Source organism: Littorina saxatilis, linkage group LG1, assembly GCF_037325665.1.
Source record: "Littorina saxatilis isolate snail1 linkage group LG1, US_GU_Lsax_2.0, whole genome shotgun sequence".
NCBI classification, from domain to species: Eukaryota; Metazoa; Mollusca; class Gastropoda; order Littorinimorpha; family Littorinidae; genus Littorina; species Littorina saxatilis.
The window spans coordinates 11,973,874-11,994,792 of NC_090245.1; the positions used below are offsets into that span (position 1 = coordinate 11,973,874).

General features: G+C 41.6%; 1 protein-coding gene across 2 annotated transcripts in view; it reads right to left on the reverse strand.

Annotated features, from left to right (window-relative positions):
* The window catches only part of LOC138962139 (dynein axonemal heavy chain 5-like), a 116,093-nt gene that overhangs the window by 18,268 nt on the left and 76,906 nt on the right, over window positions 1–20,919 (reverse strand). For both annotated transcript variants that reach the window (XM_070333859.1, XM_070333867.1), the window contains exons 49-62: window positions 19,023–19,141; window positions 18,244–18,695; window positions 17,432–17,647; window positions 16,947–17,084; window positions 16,358–16,485; window positions 15,395–15,563; window positions 15,092–15,247; window positions 12,863–13,201; window positions 10,040–10,144; window positions 9,415–9,668; window positions 9,003–9,193; window positions 7,043–7,164; window positions 6,024–6,345; window positions 4,302–4,528 (exon numbers count right to left, since the gene is read on the reverse strand). In XM_070333859.1, coding sequence (XP_070189960.1) covers window positions 4,302–4,528; window positions 6,024–6,345; window positions 7,043–7,164; window positions 9,003–9,193; window positions 9,415–9,668; window positions 10,040–10,144; window positions 12,863–13,201; window positions 15,092–15,247; window positions 15,395–15,563; window positions 16,358–16,485; window positions 16,947–17,084; window positions 17,432–17,647; window positions 18,244–18,695; window positions 19,023–19,141 — 2,938 coding nt within the window. The remainder of the gene's footprint in view (window positions 1–4,301; window positions 4,529–6,023; window positions 6,346–7,042; window positions 7,165–9,002; window positions 9,194–9,414; window positions 9,669–10,039; window positions 10,145–12,862; window positions 13,202–15,091; window positions 15,248–15,394; window positions 15,564–16,357; window positions 16,486–16,946; window positions 17,085–17,431; window positions 17,648–18,243; window positions 18,696–19,022; window positions 19,142–20,919) is intronic.

Consider the following 20,919-nt stretch of genomic DNA (forward strand, 5'->3'; position numbering starts at 1 on the left):
CGAAGCCCAAGTCCAAGCGTCTTGTTTCAACTTTTTAATCAAGAAAACAATGCAAGGAAACGTAGAGGCCGAAGGCGAAACCCGTAGACAGCAAAGCAAGTGTAGTGTCGTGTTCAGCTGCTAGGAGCGAATGCATCCTTATGCCGGGGTCCGGCTTATACTTATAGCCCCGGCGCGGACTGCACAGAAAGCACCGTCCGGCGGTGATGAAAACTCGCCTGAATACGGCTAGAAACACGGAATCTGTGTTTCTTACACTTGCTTTACCCTACGTTATTTAAACAAATACATAACCAATCCTAACAAACAATACATCAAATTAAAGCTACGACCTTTAGCTTTCCATTGCAATAGATCACATTTCGTAAAAACTTATATTTATTTAGTAAGATGCAAAAACAATGGTCCTAGTGAAGGCACTGAACCAACTTCAGTGCGGAAAATTACAAAACTCTCTAAACTGGAATAATGGACAAACTCATAAATCATACAGATAAAAAGAAGAACCCTAGACAAACATCATGATATGCGTTACTTGGGGGAAAATTATACATTGACTTAGTACGAAGCGGTAAAGTCCGAAAGTAAATGGAATCGGCTAAATTCCTGCGCGAGTACCTGTCTGCATAAATTAGCAATCTTTGCAGAGGAACCAAGCATCACTCATTACAACCAAATCCTTATAAACAAACTAAAATCATATGCAACATAGGTACGGGATATGTAATAGTGATACAAAAATGACAAAACAATGATTGAAAAGACAAAGATGAGTTTGTGAGAATCAATTTCTCTCAACGATACATGAAAACCGGTCAAGGTCAGAGTGACGCTTTGGTCAGTTCGAAGCATTATCGTAAATAACACAATAATATGCAGCCATCCAGCCTAATCAGTGACTTCTATGCAAACCTAAATATAATTAGGACCGTATCAAAGATAAAAGGGACTTTGAAAGATAGAAGTTAGGTAGATATTATAAAGAAAGGTATTGTATTAGAATTTGCGCCGGCAAGGTGCGCGCGCATCATCGTATCGTCTGCTATGGGATGAGTTATCCCGTTTGTACTGTACACAAGGGTGTTTCGCTATGCGATGATTAGAGTGTTTAGGGTAGCGAAGTGCACTTTGCTACATCCCCCCCAACTCTTTTACATATCAGCGGCCGCGCTGATTTTAAGAAAAACAGGAAAGCCTAAGGGCTGAATTTATCAAACCATCTTAGATTATCCAAAAAGAGAAAAATTGCGAAAACTTTGCCTATGACTTTCACATATGTCACTGAGAAAATCGACAGTTACAAAAACATGTTCTCGTGATCAGTACCAGCTTTGCTAAATCAAAAGTGAGGCCTGCATTTTACAAAGTGTCTCACATATGATCAAAGTACTGCGTCAAAAACATAAAAGTGCAAACAATCAGGAATTTCATGGGAAAACATTGCTACAATTATCAAATTTTCTCCACTGAGAAAAAGTAACACAATGTCAACACTACCATACAAAAATGCAACCTTCATCCCCACCAATCCGTTTAGTTGATAATATAGGATTTCTCTTTCAATGTGCGCTCTTGTATGCACAAGCTCAACACTCACAAAAACTCTCGCTCACGGCTTTACAGTAAAGGCTGTGTTTAAGACGTATTTTAGGTGAAAAACGTAACAGTTACAAAATGGACAGATTCACTAATGAATGACGTAGTTACCTGACACTGTTAAAATGACTGATACATCATGTACAATACACCTGACACAATGCAATGACATCCAACATTACAAATGATCTGTACCAAGCCTATTTAAAGGTAACAAGGTAAATCATAACTTAGTTTACGCTTAAGAGAGCAATTAAGAAAGTGATGATACAGGGCCTTATTTGAAGGTCAGCAAGTATTCACTAAATTACTTTCAACCCTAGGTGGCAATTACCATCAGATTTGTAGTATCTGCTTGTGCCAAAAAAAAATCTTTCAATAAGCGCAAACATCCGCCAACACATTCCACTCAAAGCATCATGACAAATAATCGCAACAATCAATATCAATCATACCAATGCAAGAAACATGGCATAGCATACATGAAAATGAACATTATCAAACATCAACAAATTAAACGGCAACAAAACACCCGGCAGTAAACACACCTGCGAGTCTCTTCGTGGACGCAACACTTGCGTCACTTCACTGCCGCGAACACCGAGGAAAGTCTTATGTAATACCACATGGCTAACGTCACCAGCCCAAGTCTGTATCCGTCAAGTCCGATATGACGTGTCACACTAGCTAAGAATGGGATTGCACGCGCTACAGCTACTCGAGTACAGTATATACACTGGCTGAGTCCTGTAGGCTCTCTACACCGTCATACACAGTCCGTTGAATAAGGGCTATAGTCACACTCACCAAATGGGCACCACACAGTTCCATCTCAAGGTCACACAACCGCAAAATAACACTTCGTCGAAGGAAGCGGCACATGTCACGCTTCAGGGATTGTGGGTGGAGTCCTGTGGCGAAGGTCTTGCGCAGCGTATTGTCGTTCAGTGTGTTGGCCTCGGCAGCATTGGTCTTGGCCCACACAGCGCGTAGGTGGCTGGCGTACTCGCTAACGGACTCGCCGAGACCCTGTTGTCGTCTGTGGAAGGCGGCAGCCAGTGCGACACTATCTCGCTGGTCGCCCCACGTCTGCTCCAAGATGGCGTAAATTTTAGCTGGCGTGTTGACCTCCGCTGCTGGTCGCCTGATGACCTCCTGTCGAGCCCTTCCGTCCAGCGCTCCAAGGATCCATGCCGCTGCAGCAAGTGCAGGGACCGTCTGTAGCTGCAGGATCAGCTTGGCCTCCTGGATGAAAGTCTCGGCGCAGTCGCCCTCGCCGGTGAAACGCCTCAGCTTGCAGAGCCGCAGGTTGGGGGTGTTTGCCTCGTCCGCCATGTTTGCCTGTACTGTCTTCTTTCAGTTGATGTTTCTGTATCCTGCTCGCAGCGCCAAATGTAGTGGAGGAGTGGAAGGGTAGTAGAAGTAGGTACGAAGCCCAAGTCCAAGCGTCTTGTTTCAACTTTTTATTCAAGAAAACAATGCAAGGAAACGTAGAGGCCGAAGGCGAAACCCGTAGACAGCAAAGCAAGTGTAGTGTCGTGTTCAGCTGCTAGGAGCGAATGCATCCTTATGCCGGGGTCCGGCTTATACTTATAGCCCCGGCGCGGACTGCACAGAAAGCACCGTCCGGCGGTGATGAAAACTCGCCTGAATACGGCTAGAAACACGGAATCTGTGTTTCTTACACTTGCTTTACCCTACGTTATTTAAACAAATACATAACCAATCCTAACAAACAATACATCAAATTAAAGCTACGACCTTTAGCTTTCCATTGCAATAGATCACATTTCGTAAAAACTTATATTTATTTAGTAAGATGCAAAAACAATGGTCCTAGTGAAGGCACTGAACCAACTTCAGTGCGGAAAATTACAAAACTCTCTAAACTGGAATAATGGACAAACTCATAAATCATACAGATAAAAAGAAGAACCCTAGACAAACATCATGATATGCGTTACTTGGGGGAAAATTATACATTGACTTAGTACGAAGCGGTAAAGTCCGAAAGTAAATGGAATCGGCTAAATTCCTGCGCGAGTACCTGTCTGCATAAATTAGCAATCTTTGCAGAGGAACCAAGCATCACTCATTACAACCAAATCCTTATAAACAAACTAAAATCATATGCAACATAGGTACGGGATATGTAATAGTGATACAAAAATGACAAAACAATGATTGAAAAGACAAAGATGAGTTTGTGAGAATCAATTTCTCTCAACGATACATGAAAACCGGTCAAGGTCAGAGTGACGCTTTGGTCAGTTCGAAGCATTATCGTAAATAACACAATAATATGCAGCCATCCAGCCTAATCAGTGACTTCTATGCAAACCTAAATATAATTAGGACCGTATCAAAGATAAAAGGGACTTTGAAAGATAGAAGTTAGGTAGATATTATAAAGAAAGGTATTGTATTAGAATTTGCGCCGGCAAGGTGCGCGCGCATCATCGTATCGTCTGCTATGGGATGAGTTATCCCGTTTGTACTGTACACAAGGGTGTTTCGCTATGCGATGATTAGAGTGTTTAGGGTAGCGAAGTGCACTTTGCTACATCATGAACAAATCTATACTGTAGGAAAGAAACTTACCGACAAGAAGTTGATTGTGAATTTGTGTGTGTTCCTCCGTGAGGACCCGCAGTAAATGTATCAATGAAAACAGCAGTGATAGAAAAGACTCCAGGGTACGGTACCTGCAAGAAGTTGATAGGGAACTTTTTATGTTCCTCGGTGGTGACCCAGAGCCTGAATTCCTCCTTGATGTGTTCAGTGTCCAGGATGGTGTCCATGACCTCGCTGACGTAGTCCAGGGAAAGATGACAGTTCTGCAGCAGCATCCACTCCCCTTCATTGAAGGCGTTGGCCATGATACGACGAGCGTGCACATCCTGACCTTGACCCATGGAGATACTGCGACATTCTAGGATAAGACAAAAGTCAACAATTTCTAGTTGTAGAGCAAACAAACACCAAAAGCAATACAAACAAGAAAAGCAAACGCTTATACACTCACTTTCGCCATAAGTAATACGAATTAAAAACAAACTATCTGCTTCGTTAGCTCAATATACATAGAAGAAAGTGACAATTTTACACGTTTTGACTAGAATTCGACCCTACTTTGATCTGGGAAAAAATCCATTTCTCATATTTCTGCCGTAAAGGCCAGCTACTGATCTAAAAAATAATCAACTGATACCAGAATAACATACAGACCAAAACAGAGAAAGGCCCAAAGAACAAGCCTGGGGACTGTATACTCACCCGTTCCCGTTTTGATGTTAATACGCGCTGACAGTGAGGCGTATTTCAACACAAGTTGTCATTTTTACATTTAGTCAAGTTTTGACTAAATGTTTTAACATAAACTGTGTGTGTGTGTGTAGAGCGATTCAGACTAAACTACTGGACCGATCTTTATGAAATTTGACATGAGAGTTCCTGGGAATGATATCCCCGGACGGTTTTTTTCTCACTTTTTCGATAAATACCTTTGATGACGTCATATCCGGCTTTTTGTCAAAGTTGAGGCGGCACTGTCACAATAACAATAACAATAACAATAACAGCACTTTATTGTCCATTAAAATATTACATAAAAATGGAAATTTTTCTTCGGCACACCCTGTCTGCCTGTAAACGATTATAACAAATCATTTTTCAATGAAATTGATTGAAATTTTAGCAAACCAATCTTCGACGAAGGCCGGACTTTGGTATTGTATTTCAGCTTGGTGGCTTAAAAACTAATGAATGAGTTTGGTCATTAAAGATCGGAAACTTGTAATTAAAATTATTTTTTTATTAAACGATCCCAAAACAATTTCATCTTATTCTTCGTCATTTTCTGATTCCAAAAACATATACATATGTTATATTTGGATTACAAACAAGCTCTGAAAATTAAAAATATGAACATTATGATTAAAATGTATTGTCCGAAATCGATTTAAAAACAATTTCATCTTATTCCTTGTCGGTCCCTGATTCCAAAAGATATAGATATGATATGTTTGGATTAAAAACAAACTCAGCAAGCTAAACAAAATAGAGATACAGAAAAGCGTATTATCAGGCGCAGCGCGACCACTACCGCACTATTCTGGCTTGTCAATTTCACTGCCTTTGCCACGAGCGGTGGACTGACGAAACTACGAGTATGCGGTCTTGGTGAAAAAAGCAGTGCGTTCAGTTTCATTCTGTGAGTTCGACAGCTTGACTAAATGTTGTTATTTCGCCTTACGCGTCTTATTACTTGTTACGAATGACATGCGCCCACAACAAAGCTACACAACACATGCCATCGCCATAGGCCAGTAAACACCAGAGATCTTCGTGGGGACAGGACAGGAAGACAGATAGAGTAAAACCAATAAGCCCAACTATAACGGAGGATGTGATAAAAGCCGACTGACCCAAATGAAACTTCTTGGCCAGGTTTTCAATATTAGTGGTGGGGTCGGATCCCAGAGACAGCAGACCCACCAAAGGGGTGCGACAGCTGCCTTCCTTCGCCATCTTCTCCAAGTCCAGGATGACGCCATCGGCAAAGCTGGGGCCCAGCGTGTCACCGATGTATTTCTTGGCCTGAGGCAGCGTGCGGTCGGGGCACCAGGAGCGCACCAGCAGTAGGCGACGGAACACGTCCAGGGAGTTGTTGTAGCCGTCAGGGATGACCTCCTCCTCTGGGCAGTCCTTGTCGAACCACTGCTTCCACAGCTTGTCGTTACGTGTCACCTGAATATGGACCAGCAACTCAGGCGTAAGGGCGATACGTTACCCCTATTTAATCCCAGAAAAAAATCGGGTCTTAGAAAGACAGTCTCAAAATGGGGCGGAACTTTACAGCTGTTATGAAGAGAACATCTGCAAAGTGGGGTCTTCAAAAGTGGAGAAGTCTTTGGTCTGGATATCTGAAAATCTGTCAAAAAGATTTCACAAAAGTATACCAGAGCAAAAGGGTTGTTGGAGCTTCTTAATATGTTTAGTAACAGAGGCCGTCAACAATAACATTCCTCAAGGCACCCTGTGAAGATGAGGGTTTGTAGAGTACTACAATTACCTGCACAAGTGCCCGTGACTGCTGATTTCAAATCAAAATCAACAAGACTAATGAAGACTCTTTGACAAGAATCGACACCATCTGAAACAGGATACTCTGAATTTGCTACACCGATTTTTATCTATTTTGTCCCAACAGACGGATACTGCTCCTTACAAAACCTCACTGATTACTCAGGTGAGTCAATAAAAACCTGCTACTGTTCTCTACCTCTTGCGTCACAGCACTGATCTGCTTCTGCTGTGTTCATGTGCTGCAAGTCCCACGTGCACAGGTGAGTTGTTCCGTGCATACCCGGGTGTTTTGTTTTTTTAAGTGTTTATGCAATCATACTGCGTTGGGTTTTTTACACAAGGGTTTGGGATGACTGACCTGATCCAGGATACCTGAGAACTGATGCAGGTTGCTGAGCTCCACGAGGTTGAGCCAGGTCAGGTCAACAATCCATCTCGCTGGCTTTGGCTGCACACTGTTGAGATCCAGTGCCGCACCACCTGTCCAACACATCAGGATTCATTTCTTCACACTTTCATTTCTTTTAATTGAAGATGGAGAAGTTCAGCGATGTTTAGAAAGAGACCCTATATCAATATGAGGCTTATATCGCGCATATTCCGTGGGTACAGTTCTAGGCGCTCTGCAATGATGCCGTGTGAGATGAAATTTTATACGGCCAGTAGATTGCAGCCATTTAGGCGCATACTTACCTTTCACGGCCTATTATTCCCTGTCACACGGGTATAGGAAGACAATTATTAACTGTGCCTAAGCAATTTTGCCAGGAAAGACCCTTTTGTCAATCGTGGGATCTTTAACGTGCACACCCCAATGTAGTGTACACGGGGGGTGTTCGGACACCGAAGAGAGTCTGCACACAAAGTTGACTCTGAGAAATAAATTTCCGCCGAACGTGGATTTGATCTCACACTGACAGCGGCCAACTGAATACAAATCCAGCGCGCTACCAACTGAGCTATATCCCCTATAAAGAAACCAACATTGTAACTCAAGATCCAGAGGCCTCCAATGTCAAGAATGAATGCACCATCCATACGTTTATCTTGTTGTGCTATTAATTATATCACACATTCCATGGCTTTTGTACACTTGTATCTGAATCAAATACTGTTGAAACCAATGAGTGCATCCTAAAGCACAAATCTTGAAAGTACAAGGAAATATAAAGTTAGATACTGACAGTTGGTTTCATTCTGATCTGTGTTACGACATCCTCGTTCCTGTTCGATACTGGTTACATGTCTCAAAATGATCTGGTGGTCCACACTTGTATCCTTAGCGGATTATGACTTTATTCAGTTATTCTGCAGAAAAACAGAAATGCATAATGTCATCTTTCGAGAGCAACGTTTTTTTCTGCAGTAAAACAGTTCTACTGCAGTAAAATTGAAATCAAGAATGCTGCAGTAAAATGGTGATGTTGTTTTACTGGAGAAAAACCGTTTACACTTTTTCTTCAGCATTTTGGCTTTATTCAGTTATTCTGCAGAAAAACAGAAATGCTGGAGAAAAACTGTCTTTTCTGCAGCATTTCTCCATGATGTCACCTTTTGTCGAAGCAACGGGTTTTTCTGGAGCAAAACATTTTACTGCAGTAAAATTGAAATCAAGAATGCTGCAGTAAAACGGTGCTGTTGTTTTACTGCAGAAAACCTGTTTACACTTTTTCTGCAGCATTTTGTACTGGCTCATTATAATGTTGGAGCACGCGAGCCCCCCTCTGTCAAGAGATGGATTCATCCAGAATTACCAATAGCCTTCTGATTGGTACACTGCGGAACAAACTATTATACTATCCCAGGGGGCGACGAATACAAACGCTACTTTACAAGGTCGTTCGTTTTTCTCCAGAAAAACTGTCACAGACTATTCTGAAGAAAAAGTTAATCGCAATAATGCTGCAGAAAACCAAGTAAACATTATGCTTCAGAAAAACTGTTTTACTGCAGTAAAACACGTTGCTTCGGCAAAAGATGACATTATGCAGAAATGCTGCAGAAAAGATAGTTTTTCTCCAGCATTTCGGGTTTTCTCCAGAATAACTGAATAATGTCATAATCCGCCAAGAGCCAGTACAAAATGCTGCAGAAAAAATGTAATCAGGTTTTCTGCAGTAAAACAACAGCACCGTTTTACTGCAGCGTTCTTGATTTCAATTTTACTGCAATAAAATGTTTTGCTGCAGAAAAAAACGCTGCTTCGGCGAAAGATGACATTATGAAGAAATGCTGCAGAAAAGAACGGTTTTTCTCCAGCATTTGTCTTTTCTGCAGAATAACTGAATAAAGTCATAATCCGCTAAGGATACACTTGCCTTTGATGAGGGTCGAGAACTCTTCATGTTTGATCTTTCCACCTTGAAGGTCAATCTTCAGCGCCAGCAGCAGAGTGAAAGTCAGCTTGTCCGCCTCGTAGAGCCCTCTCACGGCATACTTGAACACCTCATACGTCATGAAGTCTATGATGTTCTGAATCCGTTTCTGCGGAATGGGAGACTTCTGCGATCTGAAGCAAAATCAGATGAACTCATCAGTTCAAACCAAGGCTCAAACCTCATCTGCAATACTGCTTGAACATTTATGAAAACGCACACTTCTTAATAGCTGCAACTGTGCATATCCATAATAGCATTATTGAAAGCACGGCCGATTAAACTTTACAATTAATATACCTTCATGTAAGATACACACAAATCTGTACTCCACATTCAAGAACGGTGAGCTCACTTTGCCATAGATTTGTCAAACAGCTGCAAAAACTGTCTGAGCGCAGTCTGATACATGTTGTTGACCAGACTCATCTCCACGATCAAGAAGTATAGAATACTGCCGCGTGTGGCCACGGGACGGAACTCTTCACGGGCAGTGTTGATCTTGATCTCTGTCTCCGCAGCCACCACCAGTTTCTGACTGACGTCGGCGGCTGTCACTTTGGTGATACCCAGCACGTCGATGAGTTCATCATCATCCACAAGGGACCCCTGCATAGACATGTAAAGCATTGGTTACATGGCCTTTTCCCCTGAAGATTGATCTTGTGATGATGCCGTGACAGTCATGCACCTCTACACAATGTAACTAGTAGTTGATCATACTTCTTTGCTATCAATCCCCTCTGGTTGTGTTAGTATCTGTAGCAATGGCATGATAACCAATGAATCAGTCAGTGAAAAGGATCAGATCTGTAAGGATGCTTTGCATTTTAATTTTATGTGTGAAATATTCAATTTTAATGGGTTTTTTAAATATTTGTGAAGCGTGACGAGACTGCCTTTTGGCTGCGAATAGCGCCATATAAAAATGTTTTATTGTTGTTATTATTATCATCATCATAGTATAAAGCTGTGCTCACCTGCGTGGAGGTCAAGCGGAACAGCAGGTTGTCCTCCAACTCTTTCATCTTTTTCTTGTTGGCTGTCACTTCCTCCATCAGCGTCACACGTTCATGCTCCAGTTCCTGTTGAGTTGATCAATATGATGATGTACAAAGCACCAAGGGGAAATAAACACAAGGACATAACACTGGAAACGACTGTAATTAAACCTGAAGCTAAAAGTAGATACGTACATTTGTGAGACAACTGTGTGGTTCTTGCTTTATAATTACTCAGTGCAACCAAAGTATAAATATAGTGTTGACATCCCTTGTCACATAAAACTGGAAACGACTGTAATGGGCGGTTCTGGTGAGGTTATGTATGCCCCTTCTTTCTTTCGGCTGGTAACAGGCGGAACCTCGCAGCAAGATCACACGAGAAAAGAAAACAAGTCGCGTAAGGCGAAAATACAACATTTAGTCAAGTAGCTGTCGAACTCACAGAATGAAACTGAACGCAATGCAATTTTTCAGCAAGACCGTATTCTCGTAGCATCGTCAGTCCACCGCTCGTGACAAAGGCAGTGAAATTGACAAGAAGAGCGGGGTAGTAGTTGCGCTGAGAAGGATAGCACGCTTTTCTGTACCTCTCTTCGTTTTAACTTTCTGAGCGTGTTTTTAATCCAAACATATCATATCTATATGTTTTTGGAATCAGGAACCGACAAAGAATAAGATGAAAGTGTTTTTAAATCGATTTCGGAAATTTGATTTTGATAATAATTTTTATATGTTTAATTTTCAGACCTTGTTAAAATCCGAATATAACATATTTATATGTTTTTGGAATCAGAAAATGATGAAAAATAAGATGAACGTAAATTTGGATCGTTTAATAAAAAAATAATTTTAATTAGAATTTTCAGATTTTTAATGACCAAAGTCATTAATTAATTTTTAAGCCACCAAGCTGAAATGCAATACCAAACCCCGGCCTTCGTCGAAGATTGCTTGGCCAAAATTTCAATCAATTTGATTGAAAAATGAAGGTGTGACAGTGCCGCCTCAACTTTTACAAAAAGCCGGATATGACGTCATCAAAGACATTTATCGAAAAAATGAAAAAAACGTCCGGGGATGTCATACCCAGGAACTCTCATGTCAAATTTCATAAAGATCAGTCCAGTAGTTTACTCTCAATCGCTCTACACACACACACGCACACTCACACACACACACACATACATACACCACACCCTCGTCTCGATTCCCCCCTCTACGTTAAAACATTTTGTCAAAACTTGACTAAATGTAACAATTCGCGTAAGGCGAAATTACAACATTTAGTCAAGCTGTCGAACTAACAGAATGAAACTGAACTCTTTTTACAGCAAGAGCGTATACTCGTAGCATCGTCAGTCCACCGCTCGATGCAATGGCAGTGAAATTGACAAGAAGAGCGGGGTAGTAGTTGCGCTGAGAAGGATAGCACGCTTTTCTTTATCTCTATTCTTTTTAACTTTCTGAGCGTGTTTTTAATCCAAACATATCACATCTATGTTTTTGGAATCAGGAACCCACAAGGAATAAGATGAAATTGTTTTTAAATCGATTTCGGAAATTTTATTTTAATAATGATTTTTGTATTTTTAATTTTCAGAGCTTGTTTTTAATCCAAATATAACATATTTATATGTTTTTGGAATCAGAAAATGATAAAGAATAAGATAAACGTAAATTTGGATCGTTGTAAAAACAATTTTTTTTTTTACAATTTTCAGATTTTTAATGACCAAAGTCATTAATTAATTTTTAAGCCACCAAACTGAAATGCAATACCGAAGTCCGGCCTTCGTCGAAGATTGCTGGGCCAAAATTTCAATCAATTTGATTGAAAAATGAGGGTGTGACAGTGCCGCCTCAACTTTTACAAAAAGCCGGATATGACGTCATCAAAGATATTTATCGGAAAAAAAAGAAAAAAACGTCCGGGGATATCATTCACAGGAACTCTCACGTCAAATTTCATAAAGATCGGTCCAGTAGTTTGGTCTGAATCGCTCTACACACACACACACATACACACACACACACACACACACACACACACACACACCACGACCCTCGTCTCGATTCCCCCCTCTACGTTAAAACATCTAGTCAAAACGTGACTAAATGTAAAAACCGTGCATTGGTCCCAAATAGCATGTCGCTTTGGTAACAGTTCGTGTGTAAGTCGTGCATTTTATACGGTAAAAAGACAATTGTAACAGGCGGAACCTCGCGGCAAGATCACAGGAGTTGTCTCGCGTTATCACCCCAGAAGCGCTCATTAAACCTGAAGCTAAAAGTAGATCCGTTTGAGAGACTACTGTGTGGTTCCTGCTGTATATATACTCAGTGCAACTAAAGTACAAACAGAATTTTGACATCCTTCGACACATAAGTGAAAAGACACTTCAAAATGATACAGAGCAAAGCTTAGGGATAAGGCTTTGGATCCCTAACACACTTTTTTTGCATAACCTACACACTTCACACGAGCTTGAGCTGAGAACGGTCAGGGATGGTCAAATCTCAAAAGTTAAACTCGCCAGCCGGCCGAGTAACTTCAAAAAAGTCACAAGCTGCTGCTCGCCAGAAAAGTTGCTGGCCGGGTACATACCACAGTTGCTGTATCTGCAGTGTTGATAACGCTTTGATCGTACAATTAGAAGCGTTGCAGTTGACCAGAATTGTCAATAGCCAGCCGAGCGAGTTGCCAGCCAGTTTCTACTCGCCGGGCGGATTTTGTACTCGCCCCTGTAGATCGGGCTGACGATTTGGCCATCCCTGACAGTAGAAAGAGGACCAACTCACAGCCTTCTCCGTAATGATGACACGACCAAGCAACTGGTCCTCCAGCCCCTTCATGGTGACGGTGAAGTCGATGATGGAGGTTCGGGCAGAGATCTCAGGCGTGTAGGAGGGGTTGGGCAGCTTGGTGGTGATGTACAGGCGGAAACCCTTCATGAAGTCACACTCTTTGTCCCCCACCTTCACTTTGAAGGAGGAGCCGGACTTGATGAAGTTCTTCTCCAGGATGTTGTCCAAGGCCGGATCAAGCTCCTCGTTGATGTCTTCTATCATCAGGGGGCGACCCTGGCCCAGCGCGTCCTCCAGGTGGGTGCGGAAATACTTGTGGTTCAGATTCGACAGCTGAAAGCATGTTCACACATATTTTTGTTGTTGTTATTCTGGGTGCCTAGCAATTAAACTTTTGCATTCAGAACAAGCGTTAGTAAGGAAAGTGGGATAGACAGTGGAAGCTTCTGTGTTAAATGCACAGTAAGCCTCCCGTAAACCATCACATATACTGTCAGGCTTTTACACACAGTACAAACACCCTTTCATTTAAACACTCACCGCTTGAGAACATCCTAGGTGCACTCCGTAAAGAGCGAGCAATTTTCAAAGAATTTATTTTTGCGTGGTTTATTTTACCCCTGAGCCATCGTGAACCCGTGTGATCCAGTTTCCCTTTTTCACAATGTAGTCGTCAGTTAGTAATTTGAATGCGACTCGATGTGAGCTTATCTGCAATAGCACGTTCTTATGTACCTCTGACTATGCACGAAACAAACGGCTGTAGTTCACAAGAACTCTAGCGATGGCTTTTGACTGTTCAGAGGAACTGGCGATAGGCATAAACCGTCGTCTGCTACGAGAACCACGACCTTGCGTGACCCTGCTTCCGGGCTTTTCTTTTTTCAAACTTTCAAAACTTCGAATTGTACTGATCTTGTCTTGACAAACAAAGAATTCTTTTATGATTTAAGAATGTTTGTGTAACAAGCTGTCAATTTATTATTTAGATTTTAAAAGTGAGGTCTAGCGCCAAAACGCACCACGGTCCGATTGTCTGAGAGACAATCCGCAAAACTAATTCTTTGAAAATTGCTCGCTGTTTACGTAGGGCACCTAGGATGTACCCGTTTGGTGAGCGTTCAAATGGAAGGGTGTTTGTACTGTGTGTAAAAGCCTGACAGTATCTGTGATCATGATGGTTTACGGGAGGCTTACTGTGCCTTTAAATGAACAAATTAATTCTCTCTCCCTCTCCTTTTTACATTTAGTCAAGTTTTGAACGTAGAGGGGGGAATCGAGACGAGGGTGTGGTGTATGTGTGTGTGTGTGTGTGTGTATGTAGAGCGATTTAGAGAAAACTACTAGACCGATCTTCATGAAATTTTACATGGGAGTTCCTGGGTATGATATCCCCAGACTTTTTTTCATTTTTTTGATAAATATCTTTGATGACGTCATATCCGGCTTTTCGTGAAAGTTGAGGCGGCACTGTCACGCTATCATTTTTTAACCAAATTGGTTGAAATGTTGGTCAAGTAGTCTTCGACGACGCCCGGACTTTGGTATTGCATTTCAGCTTGGAGGCTTACAAATTAATTAATGAGTTTGCTCATTAAAGTTGTCATTAAAATCGATTTTTCGCAAACAGATTTAAAATTGATTGCATCGTATTCTTCATGACATTCTGAATCTAAAAATATATACATATGTCATGTTTACTCTTAAAATGTGATCACAATTAACGAAAATAAATTAATTAGTCTTACGATTAAAATTTAAGAAATCGATCCAAAAATGATTTCATCTTATTCTTTATCGTTTCCTGATTCCAAAAACATATAGATATGATAGGTTGTATTCAAAACAAGCTCAGAAAGTTAACACGAATACAGAAAAGCGCGCTTTCCTGCTTAACACAATACCGCGCTATTCTGGCGTGTGCATATCACTGCGTTTTGCACGTGGGAGGTGAGCGATTTCCTTCTCGCGGGGATTGACGAAGCTGTACTGTCTTGGTGAAAAAAATACAGTGCGTTCAGTTTCATTCCGTGAGTTCGACAGCTTGACTAAATGTAGTAATTTCGCCTTACGCGACTTCTTTCTTTTTTTTCTTCTGCTTCTTAAGCAGAGAGATGCTTTTAGACATTTGACCTGGTCAGTTTCTTTCTGCCCTCATTTTGTATGTAACTGCATTGTATATCCAATAAACGTCACGTCGCCTCTAGTTTGCTAACTGCTCACCATCATTTCATTTTTCGTCTCTCGACTTTTGATCCAGATTTTTCCCTGGCCCTGTGGGTCAATGAGGAGGGGGAAGCGGGAAGCCTGGGTGACGATGATGCCGTTCTGTGTGGACAGCTCATCGTTGGGCAAACCCTCCAGGTTCCACTCCGCAACCTGTACAAATCACATTTGGACACATTATGAAAGTTAGACAGGGACATAGAGATGGACGGACGGACACTGTTAATTCATTCCTAAATCTCTCCTCATCACTCAGCTTGGGCTTTGGAATTTAGCGTCATGTCTGATAGTTGAACCCACCGTTGTCGGTTCCACTAGCATGTCTGTGATGTTGAGCGACTGTGTGAAGGGGATTCTGCGATCTCGTAGCTCTTTAGTCCATCGCCTCTGCAGAATGAGGCGGAAATCCTGGTTGAAAGGGCCCGAGTAAGACAGGAAGCCCGTGCACAGCAACACGTCTCCTATCAGTCTGCAATCATTGTTAAGACGATAAAGAGTGGTTGGGACAGTTGCCTTGGCAGCAAAATCACATCACACGTCATAATCATGGCCTAGATAAAGAGTGCCTGAGCTAGTTGTCTTGGTAGCAAAATTATATCACACGGCATAATCATGGCCTAGATAAAGAGTGCCTGAGCTAGTTGTCTTGGTAGCAAAATTATATCACACACCATAATCATGGCCTAGATAAAGAGTGCCTGAGCTAGTTGTCTTGGTTAAATCATAGCACACAGCATAATCATGAACTAGAGGAAAGAGTGCCTGAGGTAGTTGTCTTGGTAGCAAAATCATATCACACAGCATAATCATGGCCTAGATAAAGAGTGCCTGAGTTAGTTGTCTTAGCAGCAAAACTATATCACATAGCTTAACCATGGCCTAGATAAATAGTGCCTGAGCTAGTTGTCTTGGTTAAATCATATCACATAGCATTATCATGGCCTTGATAAAGAGTGTATGAAGTAGTTTTCTTGGTAGCAAAATCATTTCACATAGCATGATTATGGCCAGCCCTAGATAAAGAAAGCCTGCGTTAGTTGTCTCGGTAGAAAAATCATATCACATAGCTTAATCATGGCCTAGATAAACAGTGCATGCGCTAGTTGTGTCGGTAGCAAAATAACATCACATAGAATACACAGGATTGAGACAAAGAGCAGCTCCTGTGAGTTAGGATGAAATTGGTCGAGGGACTGGTGTTTGCAAGCGTGAGCCTTGAAGGCTTGGCCTCTAGTTTCGCTTGTCGTTTCTACTCAAACTTGCCTGTTGATTTGTTCCTTAAACTCCCTGCTCTGTTCAGTCCAGCGGACCCTCTCTCCTGAAAGACCGTTAATCAGAGCTGAAGCTGCACCCATTCTCTTGCGACATCTCTCAGCATCTTCCATCAGTATCTATAAAAGAGGCAAAATGTTCATGTCAAAGGAAAAACTGAGCAAGGATGTAGATAAAGAGCAGACGTATATTCATCACATACCTCTTGTGGTCACTGCTACAAAAATACACTGCTGTTTGCAGTTTCTGTTTGGACAGAAGTACCTCACTTATAAAAACCTTGACCGTTTAATCTGTATTGACAAGGACACGTATTAGACTACAGCACAAAGCCAATGGGGGAGTTTCAATAAATGAAAGCTGAATCAGAATGTTCTGCAGAAAAGCGTCAAATGAAAAAGATACATCTTTTGATATCAAATAACACACTAGCCTATCCTATTTTATTTCAACCTTTAGGTACTGGGTAAAATACTAAATAATATCTGTTTCTCCTTCTTATTAGTCTCTTGTAGCAACCGTTAAACACCAAACTGTTTCTCTATCATATGAATCTTTAGGTATCAGGTAAAACACAAACCTGCTTCTCGCTCATAGCCTTGTCAAACTGTGCTTGCACCACAGCCAACTCAGCTTCCTTCTCGTCCAGAGTGGCCTGGGCAGTGTTCAGGTCAGACATGGCAGCTCCCAGGCGCCCCTCTTGGATTGCCAGGTTAGCCTGCACCGCGAGTGACAAGAATTCGGTCATATAAATTCTTCTGCGCGATGAGCTTTCGTGTTTAATTGTATTCAACTGCACAATAACACATTTGTATTTCCTGTCATTTTCAAAGAAGCAACACCTTTAGCTAAGTGAGGACTTTTTATTATTATTAACCAGTTGTGAATCTCGTTCGTACGCTGTAAAGGCACAATCTTTCCCATCTATGCGAAGGAAGCATCGGGGCTGCTGATTTTTGGGTATGTGTACTTTGTCCGCGTTGATCTGGTCCACGATCTCTGTATGTGTACAAGTGGAAGGATCTGAGAAAAACACAAAGTTAGCACAAAGGCGTTTCAACAGACCTTGAGGGGCAAGACCTCTTTGTTAATGGAGAAGAAGCCGGCCATGGCCTTAGTCCAAGACAGAAGTCCAGCGACATTGCCACACACTTTCTTGGCCTGCTCCAAGAAGTAGTCTTCTGAAGAAAAGTAGGGGTCCAGGAGTTCCACCATTTCATCGTTGATGAGATCTTTGGGGAATGACATCAGATTGCCAAGAAATTGTGTGGCGGACATCAGCTGAAAAGTACAAGACATTGAGCATCGTAAAGTATGTGTGTGTGCGAGTGTTTGTGCGCGCACGTGCGTGCGTGCGCGTATACGTGCGTGCGTGTGTGTGTGCTTTGTTCTTAGTAGGAGAGAAAGTTTAACAGAAATGATATGTCATATGAGTTTAAAACAGTGCAAAAATTAACAACAGCGTTATTCAATCTTCATGTTGGCATGGCTAAAACCATCACCCATTCTTTATTAAAAAGTTATTTCCATGCGTAATTCCGGGCAAGAAAGTTCTTGTTCACAAATTGAATTGTAATAACATTGACATGTTTGCTTTGGAAACTTATGTCATAATCGGAGAACTGTCAGCCTTTCCAAGTCGACTGAAGCCCTCCATCACGCTCAAATGGAAGCATCATTATTGTGTGTATATAACGGATGATCGGCATTTGCTAATGAGTTCTCCCCACTTACGGACTCCAATTAGTTCTGAATCTTAACTTGACTGAATTACAGTGATGATAACAAAGATAAAGAGTCTGGTTCGTGATTTTTCAGTCCAAACCATGAAAGTAAGACGTCCAAAGCCCGAAAGTTGAATACAAGAGTGCCATTACCTTGAGGGAGTTGCCCCAAGACGGTTTGAAGAACTCGGGTTTGTCAGGGTCGACTGCGATTGTGCCAAGCTTGCCTTGGAAGAGAATCAGCACACAGTCCATAATGCGCATGATGAGGTGAGGAGGTTTGCCCAGCTTCCTGACGGTGGCGATGTCGGCTGGTTTGATGGTGTTGAGGGCGGCCTCTGCCTCCTCCAGGGCGGGTTTGGCCGCCTCCAGCTTGGCATAAGCTATCACTTTGTCCGCGTTGATCTGGTCCACGATATCCTGGGCTCTGTCCTTCACCTTCTGCACCTGGGCTTTGACTTTCTCCGCAGCAGCGGCCTTGACGCTAACAATCTTCAGGACAGCTTCAGCCCTCTCTGAGGCCAAGGCCAATTCCTGTTCCTTGACCACTAGTTCTTTACTTAACTCATTCACTGCTGCTGCCGCCTCGATCAGCTTCTCCAGACCTACCGACACATCAAACAAGTGTTTTCAATCTTAAAAGTTTTTTGTTGGATCTAGGGAAGCTCCCAGAATGTAGCAGCATGCAAAATTTGTAATGAAGAATTTGATTTTGTGTCACTTGCTGAAATGAATTCAGGAAGGAACAATTCGACCCCCATCAATAAGACTTTCGGAATTGATCAGTACAGCATGTATCAACCACTGCTTCTTCCTTCCTGTCGCCGCTCTATCTGTAGTGCACAAGTGAATTATCTTATATACCCTGCAGGTGATGACGATTTAATGCATCTATGGGACACGATGTAAAGTGGTATCACCAAGAATCTGACCTGTATTCATGCGGTCAGCCATATCTCCGATGTGCTTCCTCTTCTCAGCATAGACAGCCTTGTAGCCATTGAGGAAAGACAGGTACGATTTGGGTGTCACATGGGTCGATCGTCGGTACCTACCCAATGCAACAACAACAACAACAAGTCGCGTAAGGCGAAAATACAATATTTAGTCAAGTAGCTGTCGAACTCACAGAATGAAACTGAACGCAATGCCATTTTTCAGCAAGACCGTATACTCGTAGCATCGTCAGTCCACCGCTCATGGCAGACAAGAAGAGCGGGGTAGTAGTTGCGCTAAGAAGGATAGCACGCTTTTCTGTACCTCTCTTTGTTTTAACTTTCTGAGCGTGTTTTTAATCCAAACATATCATATCTATATGGTTTTGGAATCAGGAACCGACAAGGAATAAGATGAAAGTGTTTTTAAATTGATTTCGACAATTTAATTTTGATAATAATTTTTATATATTTAATTTTCAGAGCTTGTTTTTAATCCGAATATAACATATTTATATGTTTTTGGAATCAGCAAATGATGGAGAATAAGATAAACGTAAATTTGGATCGTTTTATAAATTTTTATTTTTTTTTACAATTTTCAGATTTTTAATGACCAAAGTCATTAATTAATTTTTAAGCCACCAAGCTGAAATGCAATACCGAAGTCCGGGCTTCGTCGAAGATTACTTGACCAAAATTTCAACCAATTTGGTTGAAAAATGAGGGCGTGACAGTGCCGCCTCAACTTTCACGAAAAGCCGGATATGACGTCATCAAAGACATTTATCAAAAAAATGAAAAAAACGTATGGGGATTTTATACCCAGGAACTCTCATGTCAAATTTCATAAAGATCGGTCCAGTAGTTTAGTCTGAATCGCTCTACACACACACACAGACACACACACACACGCACACACACACGCACATACACCACGACCCTCGTTTCGATTCCCCCTCGATGTTAAAATATTTAGTCAAAACTTGACTAAATATAAAAAGTAATCGGCATAACTGTGGTACTGTTTATAGCTGTGCAAGTGCCAGTGGTAATGAAAGATTAACGTGTTTTTACATTATGGTGCCGTTAAAACTGTTTCCTTTCCAGTTAAATTTCCGGCTCCATGCCCTCTGTTATGAGAGAACAGTGTTCATTGCAGTGTCATTATCGTGTTCATTCTAATGGCCGGTCGTATCTGTTCAAAGGTAGAACCAGGCAGAAAGGACACTATCATAAGACAGCAATTTACAAGAAAGAAAATGCACATACGACTCAATTGTGTCATACGTAATATGAATTGGAAACAAAATTCTCTGCTGTAACATCTATAGGCAAATATGAGCACTCCTGAGACTACACTCTACCTTTAGAGACGTTCAAGAAATTGACACATGTGAATTAATATACTCAACTATTACTCAGGTGAGTCAAAAGTTATAATAACCTACTTTTTTGACAGAAATTTGACCCAGCTCTGCCGATGAAATAAGACAATAGTTAAACAGACTCGCACGTGTCTGCAGGTCATCAAACATTGGAAACTTGTGTGTAAAATGTCTCCTTTTTACATTTAGTCAAGTTTTGACTAAATGTTTTAACATAGAGGGGGAATCGAGATGAGGGTCGTGGTGTGTGTGTGTGTGTGTGTGTGTGTGTGTGTGTGTGTGTGTGTGTGTGTGTAGAGCGATTCAGAGTAAAGTACTCGACCGATCTGTATGACATTTTTCATGAGAGTTCCTGGGTATGATATCCCCAGACGTTTTTCTCATTTTTCGATAAATGTCTTTGATGACGTCATATCCGGCATTTTGTAAAAGTTGAGGCGGCACTGTCACACCCTCATTTTTCAATAAAATTGATTGAAATTTTGGCCAAGCAATCTTCGACGAAG